The 9,872-nt window shown below is 42.9% G+C and overlaps 1 protein-coding gene across 3 annotated transcripts in view; it reads right to left on the bottom strand.

The window, feature by feature from the left end:
* Nucleotides 1–1,431: 1,431 nt before the first annotated feature.
* LOC112069416 (spliceosome-associated protein CWC27 homolog) overlaps nucleotides 1,432–9,872 on the bottom strand; it is a 63,226-nt gene continuing 54,785 nt past the window's right edge. For all 3 annotated transcript variants that reach the window (XR_011475337.1, XR_011475336.1, XM_024136757.2), the window contains one exon: nucleotides 1,432–2,120. Coding sequence is in view for 1 of the 3 variants with exons in the window: in XM_024136757.2 (XP_023992525.1) it covers nucleotides 2,097–2,120 (24 nt within the window). In the remaining 2 variants the exon portion in view is untranslated. The remainder of the gene's footprint in view (nucleotides 2,121–9,872) is intronic.

Genomic DNA, 9,872 nt, shown 5'->3' with positions numbered 1-9,872 from the left:
TGAAAGCTGGTGGTCCCTTTTAACATGAGTCTTCAATATTCCTAGTTAAGAAGTTTTAGGTTGTAGTTGTTATAGGAATATTTCTCTCTATACCATTTGTATTTCAAATACCTTTGACTATTGAATGTTCTTATAGGCACTATAGTATTGCCAGCCTAATCTCAGGAGTTGATAGGCTTGAAGTCATAAACAGCGCTGTGCTTCAAGCATTGCYAAGAGCTGCTGGCAAARGCAGGAAAGTGCTGTTTGAATGGATGCTTACGAGCCTGCTGCTGCCTACCACTGCTCAGTCAGACTGCTCTATCAAATATCAAATCATATACTTAATTATAATATAATAAAACACACAGAAATGCGAGCCTTAGGTCATTAATATGGTCAAATCTGGAAACTATAATTTTGAAAACAAAACGTTTATTATTTCAGTGAAATACGGACCCGTTCCGTATTTTATCTAACGGGTGGCATCCATAAGTCTAAATATTGCTGTTACATTGCACAACCTTCAATGTTATGTCATAATTATGTAAAATTCTGGCAAATTAAATACGGTCTTTGTTAGGAAGAAATGGTCTTCACACAGTTCACAACGAGCCAGGCAGCCCAAACTGTTGCATATACCCTGACTCTGATTGCACAGAACGCAAGAGAAGTGACACAATTTCCCTAGTTAATATTGCCTGCTAACATGAATTTCTTTGAACTAAATATGCAGGTTTAAAAAAATATACTTGTGTATTGATTTTAAGAAAGGCATTGATGTTTATGGTTAGGTACATTCGTGCAACGACAGTGCTTTTTTCGCAAATGCGCTTGTTAAGTCATCACCCGTTTGGCGAAGTAGGCTGTGAGTCGATGATAAATTAACAGGCACCGCATTGATTATTTGCAACGCAGGACAAGCTAGTTAAACTAGTAATATCATCAATACCATGTGTAGTTAACTAGTGATTATGTTAAGATTGATTGTTTTTTATAAGATAAGTTTAATGCTAGCTAGCAACTTACCTTGGCTCCTTGCTGCACTCGCGTAACAGGTGGTCAAGCCTGCCACGCAGTCTCCTCATGGAGTGCAATGTAATCGGCGTCCAAAAATGCCGATTACCGATTGTTATGAAAACTTGAAAATCGGCCCTAATTAATCAGCCATACCGATTAATCGGTCGACCTCTAGTACAGATCCAGGATCAGCTTACCCTCTCCAATTATCTTAACTATTAGGGGGAACAATGCTAAACTGACCTTAGGTCATTCTCTTGGGGAAACTACTGCAGCAGCTTCTGCCTCTCATCCCTTTCCCCTCATTGCTCACCACAGTTAGGGTTGCAAAATTCCGGTAACTTTCCTAAAATTCCCAGAAGTCCCTGTTGGAGGATTCCTGGAATCAGAGAGGATCAGAAATGCAGCTGCAAACATCAAAAGGCATGTACGTCTTATGAGAAAGGTCATTTATTATCAGTACATGTTCATTACATTGCTCATCAGACAAGTTGACATCGATGACTTGGAACGTCATCCATCAACCTTACTACTTTACCTAGGTACCTGAGCATTTCTCACCCCTTCACCTTCCAATTCTCACTCAATCACAACATACACATACAGTACTGTAGGATGATAAAAGTTCATTCCCGGAAATGTGGGTTCAGATTCCAGTTGAAAATGCTAGAAGGATACTATGTCTTGATGACAGAGAGCTTTACATTAACAATAGCTGTCAGGTCATGAGCGTTTCCCTTTTATCAGGGATTATTCTGATGGGCTGGAGTCACGTTAGCCCTGTGTTAGCTACATCAGTCCAGATGTGAACAGAGGCCAACAGCTTCTCAATAACAGCTGTTTTGGTGTTTCATGGCATTCCAGGGTTCAAAGTTCACACAGTTTAACAGGAAGGGGAGACAGTTGTTTTGAAGTGGTGGGTTAGAGCGGAAGAGAGGAGTGAGGCCTGGTCTGTCACATGGCCGGGGTTAACCTCCAGGCCTAACTCTTGACCTTCTTCCTCTCTCCGCCGTTTGTTGACGGGGTTGCGTGGATCATAGATCTCAAACGTGTCTTCGTCCTGCATGTTGGCATCCTTGACTTTTCTGGTTTGTTCATCAAACTGGAGAACATGGGCCATCCTAAATATATAAGAAAGAAAGAAAGAAAGAGAGAAAGGTCAACGACTTATAACCAACAGACTAGACCCTGTTTCACTGAGACATTAACACACAGATCCAAAATGGTGAAAGTTGCAAAAACATGGCCAGGTTTCTACTGACTAGACTCATATCATTCTAACTTCCCCTACAGATATTAAAGCACCAATGTCCACAATAAAAACATCAATAATCACAACAAAAAGAGATGCGTCTCCATCGGTTCCTCCATCATTAATTGAGAACAAATGCCCTTCCTCTGAAGTGGATGTTAAGTCACAACAGGCATGTTATCAAGATGTCATGGTGGTTAGAGATGCCATTGTATTGCTGATAAAGGAATAGGCTACACCTTTTACACAACGCAACACAGTAATGAGTGTGCTGATCACAGAAGTTTGCTAAAGAAGAATAGCACAGTCAAAATATGGGGTCGAAATGTTCTGTTCTCTTATGGAGGAGGAGGAAGAGGAGCAGAAGGATGGAGAGAAAGGTGAGGAGGTAAATGGTGAAGAGGAATAAGAGAAGGAAGTTGACTGATATGCATTTGGAAGCATGATTGGCTTTCCTGTTGTCCTTTGGGGACTGTCAGCAAGTAACACCGTCACGGCAGAGAAAAAGAGGGAGAACGGCTGAATCTGAAGGAGCCCGCAAGAAGCAGCTGAAGGAACAGCAGCTAACATGGAATTCCACCTACATAGGACAGGTTTACAACTGACATCCGCGATGGAACTGAACTGCCACCGGAAGACTAGGTAGGACGGATATAGCATACTTCTAGATTTCCACATTCTTTATGGTTTCACTGATAAGCATTCTGTTTAATGATCATTCCAAAGGGTAGATCCAATATGGCCACAAGCTTTCAACTGGAATGTGTGTTCTGCTAATTCTAAGTGTATTGAAAATTCCATTAGGATCAGAGGACTGCTGCCTCATTAGTAAATAAAGGAGATGAAAACACACGAGGAGAGGGTTAGAGAAGAGAGAAGGTAATGGAAGAGGTGATTATGATTTGATTTGTTAGGATCCCAATTAGCTGACATCAATGGACTGGGGTCCAACACATAATGAAAAATACATTACAGACGAAAGACTTTACAATTGACATGCATTTAAAAACATGAACATGTAGCCTGTGTGCATCTATCAGTTACACATACAATGCCTTTGGAAAGTATTCAGACTTTTTCCACATTTTGTAACATTACAGCCTTATTCTAAAATGGATTAAATAATATATTTTTTTTTAAACTCAGCAATCTACACACAATATCCCAAAATGATAAAGCAAAAACAGGATTTTAGAAATTCAGCAACAACTTAAAAATATATATATATATTTATTTGACATTCTTCAAAGTAGCCACCGTTTGCCTTGATGACGGCTTTGCATACTTTTGGCATTCTCGCAACCAGCTTCATGAGGTAGTCACCTAGAATGCATTTCAATTAACAGGTGTGCCTTGTTAAAAGTTAATTCCTGGAATTTATTTCCTTCTTAATGCGTTTGAGCCAATCAGTTGTGTTGTGACAAGGTAGGGGTGCTATACAGAAGGTAGCCCTATTTGGTAAAATACCAAGTCCATATTATGACAAGTACAGCTCAAATAGGCAAAGAGAAATGACACAAAGGTCGTGAAGGTCAGTCAATCCGGAAAATGTGAAGACCTTTAAAGTTTCTTCAAGTGCAATCGCAAAAACCATCAAGCGCTAAGATGAAACTGGCTCTCATGAGGACCGCCACAGGAAAGGAAGACACAGAGTTACCTCTGCTGCAGAGGATAAGTTCATTAGAGTTACCAGCGTCAGAAATTGCAGCCCAAATAAATGCTTCACAGAGTTCAAGTAACAGACACATCTCAACATCAACTATTCAGAGGAGACTGCATGAGTCAGGCCTTCATGGTTGTATTGCTGCAAAGAAACCACTACTAAAGGACACCAATAAGTAGAAGAGACTTGCTTGGGCCAAGAAACACGAGCAATGGACATTAGACCGGTGGAAATCTGTCCTTCATAATACGGTGTATTCTTCTTTTTGTTGAGTTTAGGCACAACTTCTCAATTTGCAGTAAGTCATCCAGTCAGATGTGCAGCCAGGCTTATTAGCCACTCCTTTCCCCCCATCTCTTTCAACCATTCAGTTTTTAATTTCCTCATCAATCCATGGAGCCTTAACAGTTCTAATAGTCAGTTTCTTAACAGGTGCATGTTTATCAATAATTGGAAGAAGCAATTTCATAAATTCATCAAGTGCAGCGTCTGGATATCCTTGTTAATCACATCAGACCAACAAATATTGTATGTTGATCTTTCAACTGACACTACTTACAGAAATACTTATCTGTTTATAAAAATCTATATTTTAGAGAGAAGATCACAGGGTTAGAGAGGAAAGGGATTGGAAGAGAAGCAAAGGGTCTGAAATGTCATAAAACGAGGTCTTGACCAAAGCAGGGACTGATTGGCCAATGGCCAGCTACCTTTCAGGAAGATGAATGAAAGCACAGCACTAACACAAACATAGATTTAGCTGTCGTGTTCATCAAGCTTTTTTCCCCCCTCCGCTTAGTCAGTCCGTCTAATCACTCACAGTGGCCTGTATTCCCAGAGCCTCACACGTCATCTACCCAACATCACCTTCTTCTTCTGGAGAGAACACGTATCTCGACTTCGGCGATGTCATCTACAAAATAGCTTCCAATACTCTACTCAGCAAACTGGATGCAGTTTATCACAGTGCCATTCGTTTTGTTACTAAAGCACCTTATACGACCCACCACTGCGACCTGTATGCCCTAGTCGGCTGGCCCTCGCTACATGTTCATCGTCAGACCCACTGGCTCCAGGTCATCTACAAGGCTATGCTAGGTAAAGTGCCGCCTTATCTCAGTTCACTGGTCACGATGGCTACACCCACCCGCAGCACGCGCTCCAGCAGGTGTATCTCACTGATCATCCCTAAAGCCAAAACCTAATTTGGACGCCTTTTCCTTCCCAAGGTTCATCTGCTGCCTGCGACTGGAACGAATTGCAAAAATCTCTGAAGTTGGAGACTTTTTATCTCCCTCAACAACTTTAAAAAATCTGCTATCCGAGCAGCTACACCGAGTCGCTGCAGCTGTACATAGTCCATCTGTAAACTACCTCACCCAATTTACCTACCTCACCCCCCATACTGCTTTTATTTTATTTACTTTTTCTGCTCTTTTTGCACACCAGTATCTCTTCTTGCCACATGATTCATCTGATGATTTATCCTCCAGTGTTAATCTGCTAAATTGTAATTATTCGATTTATTGGCCTATACCTCATGCCTTTTGCGACAACATTGTATATAGATTCTCTTTTTTTTCTACCATGTTATTGACTTGTTTATTGTTTACTCGCATGTGTAACTCTGTGTTGTCTGTTTCACACTGCTATGCTTTATCTTGCAGGGTCGCAGTTTGCAAATGAGAACTTGTTCTCAACTAGCCTGACCTGGTTAAATAAAGGTGAAAAAAAAAAAAAAAAAAAAAAAAGATCAGCTGTAAGTCAAATCTTTAATGATTTTTAACCTCTATCAACCTGCTTCCCTTAGAACACAACGCTGGACGAATTAAAAGACTTCCAATGGGCGTTACCTATAGGCCAAGCCTATCAGTCAAGCAGTTTAACATCAAAGTACCAGTGTATAGCTTACAGGAACAGGAACTCTACGGGGAAACAGGTAAAGAAAGCGGAGAAAGAGATGACTTCAATAGGGGTGAGGCAGGTCACCCGGTGTCCATCAGGCGGACTCATCTATCCGGCACAGAGGGATTTGCCACACATGCATAATGCTCGACAAGGGACACACCTGTTTGGAGGGTTCTGAATGAAGACCATGCGTGTACATGCAGGGGTCAATCCAGAGGTCTGAACTCATGGAAAATCCGTTAAATTTCAAACTCTCATAAAGAATTAACATTCCCTTCTTCTGTTTCATCACCAATTCACAAGAAGATGGTAGCAATACTGATTTTGTATTATGTGGCAGGCCTGGAGGTTCGTCACCAGGGGACAGGTAATTTAGATGATAGCACTCATATTCTCACTCTATCGGTGCGTCCACCGAATGGATCAAGGTTCAACATTATTAAGATTACGGTAGCTTTGTGATTATATTTTGTTGAGGGGGGGGTAACTGTTACAGGTAGTCAGATCATTTAATAGTCCCTGGGTGAGATTTTAGGGAAGCAGGTAACTAGTGCTAATTGCAGGTAAGTTTATACTCTCATTATTATTTGTGTATATGAATTACCATGGATAATTACCCCATGATCCTGGTGTACTTGACAGAAGATGTAGATATATTCTTATTATTCCGGGAAATGCCTGGGGTCTTAGGTGTCAGATCAGTCTCGTGTATATTTAGTCTATTACTCCGGGGCGCGCGTTCGCACGAACCCAAAAGTACGATCATCCAACGTGGAGGGGTAATAATACAGGTAGAATTATTTTATTATTCGGGTGGGAAGGTATACAATGATGAAACGAGAATACGTATAATTTTTATTAATTCGGGGGGGGAGTGAGTACCTTATACACGGTATTACAGATTGTGAGTTATTAATTATAATTATTCGCCCGTATAATGTGTATATGGCATCTATTGCGAGTAGTTATTATTGGTGGGTGTCGGAGTGGTTAGACAAGTATCGCTCATAACCTTTTGTGGTGGTCTATGAATGAGGGAATTACAGGTAGTTATTTTACATTGAATTACTAGTTATACTGGCGAGGGCATTATAGGTAGTATTTTATTCTCGTTGTTATTACAGGGTAGTTAGTTTTATTTGGAGGAGGGAGGGGGTATTACAGGAAGTTATTTAAGTCAATGTATTGCCATATGAGTTGTGTTGTATTGCTATCAGACACCATTGGCAGAACCACTTTAATCAGCCACTAAGATCATATTGAAATGTTTGTCCTCCTCGTAGTGTGTGGTTGGATGAAGTGTGTCTGAGCTGTGCACTTGAGTTTGTGTGCGAAGCAAGTACGAGTATGTATTATGTGTTGCAGTGGCTGTGTCTTCTCTGTGGCATGTGTGTTGTCTGCCTTTCAGTTGAGCGGTATGTGATGTGCCGTAGCAGTCCCCCTTCCTGTGGCATGTGAACTGGGCCAGTAGTAGTACAAGCTCCAATCCAGGATTGTCAATAGCCTCTATTCTGGCATGACTCAACGAGGTTTCTTACCGGATACATTAGCCGCGCCACATTCCCAGTATGACCAAAAATCTCAATATGATCTAGCAGCCTCAGTATGACTGACAGGGCACACAGCCTCACCGCTTCAGGACCTTGACTAAAAAGACAGTGGTTGTGTACCAAGGCTCTGGTGCTCCCACCATTGGCTCCACCCAGTCTGCTCATCAAACCCACTCTCTACCCAGAGATCCACAGTCTGCTCATCAAACCCACTCTCTACCCAGAGATCCACAGTCTGCTCATCAAACCCAAAAGAGGGAGGAAAGAGAGCGCGAGAGAGCCAGACAGACAGAGACATGTCTGCGAGCCTGTGTATGTCTGTGTGTGTGTTATAAGAATGGTGTGTGTGTGTGTGTGTGTGTGTGTGTGCGTGCGTGCGTGCGTGCGTGCGTGCGTGCGTGCGTGCGTGCGTGCGTGCGTGTGTTAGCAGAGCGATCTATAAAGTAGAGTTTGTAGACCCAGACACAGTTGGAATAGTTTCTAGTCCCCCGGCCCAGACTTGACTTGGGGAGTCTGACCTGTAGTAATGTTCTAGTTCCTGTACCAGTGCTCTCAGAGTGGCACAGACATCTACTCTACTGGCTGGTGGAGTGTTGTTCTAGACTAGGACTACGTTCCAAATGACACCCTATTCCCTAGCTGGTACACTACATTTGACCAGAGCCCTGCTAACTGATGTGGCTCACGCAATGGAATGTATTTTTTGTAATGTCAGTTGAGTTGATTCAACAAATCACAGCACAGATTGATGGGTACACTTCCTGCTTTGCTCCCATGGGTAGACTTGCAATGGCCGCCAATCCACCCATTATGCCATTATTGACTTGAATGGGGATGCCAGTTCTATTCATTGTATTTCTATGGTCACAGCTGATTTTCTGATGCTAGCTCTGTCTGGGCAGAGAGACCAGGCTATGCAAACACGCATGCACACTGCTGTCGTCATTGTCTTCAATAAATTGTTATATCTGAAGTATTGGCACGACTTCAGGTGCCAATACACACAGTCGTGTTTTAACTTCCAGCAGCCGCTCCACAAGGCGCCTCTCACGCGCACACACACGGAGACACACGCAGCAGCAGAGAAGAGAAACATTACATTTAAAAACCTAATAGAAAAAGGCCAGAAAGGTGACTGGCTGGGGGAGAAAAAATGTGATTTTCCATATGAATCTGATTGGTCTGACAGAAGGAGCAGTATGAGCCAACAGACTAGTCTGATTTGTCTGACAGAAAGAGTGGTGTGAGCCAACAGACTAGTCTGATTTGTCTGACAGAAGGAGTGGTGTGAGCCAACAGACTAGTCTGATTTGTCTGACAGAAGGAGTGGTGTGAGCCAACAGACTANCAGACTAGTCTGATTTGTCTGACAGAAGGAGTGGTGTGAGCCAACAGACTAGTCTGATTTGTCTGACAGAAGGAGTGGTGTGAGCCAACAGACTACAGTCCTGAATGTGACCTCCTCACTGTAGGGTCCATCACATTCTATATCCTCACCCTGTACGCTCTAAAACATTACAGAAACATCCCTATACTTACAACGCATGTGTGTTTTCTATGCATCTGTGAGTTTCTTACACAGTGGCAACCCAAGGTTGTGTTGTGTGAAAACATGCATTAGGAACGACAAACCCTAGATCATTGTTATTCTAACTTCCGCGACGCATATAAGGCCCTCCCCCGCCCTCCTTTCGGAAAAGCTGACCACGACTCCATTTTGTTGCTTCCAGCCTACAGACAGAAACTAAAACAAGAAGCTCCCGCGCTCAGGTCTGTTCAACGCTGGTCCGACCAATCTGATTCCACGCTTCAAGACTGCTTCGATCACGTGGATTGGGATATGTTCCGCATTGCGTCCAACAACAACATTGACGAATACGCTGATTCGGTGAGCGAGTTCATTAGAAAGTGCATCGGCGATGTCGTACCCACAGCAACTATTAAAACATTCCCAACCCAGAAACCGTGGATTGATGGCAGCATTCGTGCGAAACTGAAAGCGCGAACCACTGCTTTTAACCAGGGCAAGGTGACCGGAAACATGACCGAATACAAACAGTGTAGCTATTCCCTCCGCAAGGCAATCAAACAAGCTAAGCGTCAGTATAGAGACAAAGTAGAGTTGCAATTCAACGGCTCAGACACAAGAGGTATGTGGCAGGGTCTACAGTCAATCACGGATTACAAAAAGAAAACCAGCCCCGTCGCAGACCAGGATGTCTTGCTCCCAGACAGACTAAATAACTTCTTTGCTGGCTTTGAGGACAATACAGTGCCACTGACACGGCCCGCTACCAAAACCTGCGGACTCTCCTTCACTGCAGCCGACGTGAGTAAAAACGGCCTTCACAACACGGCTTCACACACACACACACACACACACACACAACACACACACACACACACACACACACCACACACACACACACACACACACACCACACACACACACACACACACACACACCACACACACACAACACACCACAAAACCCATCACA

The sequence above is a fragment of the Salvelinus sp. IW2-2015 genome, unplaced genomic scaffold (assembly GCF_002910315.2).
Source record: "Salvelinus sp. IW2-2015 unplaced genomic scaffold, ASM291031v2 Un_scaffold1009, whole genome shotgun sequence".
Classification (NCBI taxonomy): Eukaryota; Metazoa; Chordata; class Actinopteri; order Salmoniformes; family Salmonidae; genus Salvelinus; species Salvelinus sp. IW2-2015.
Note: the sequence above shows the minus strand (reverse complement) of the source record. Positions and strands in the feature narration are given on the sequence as shown.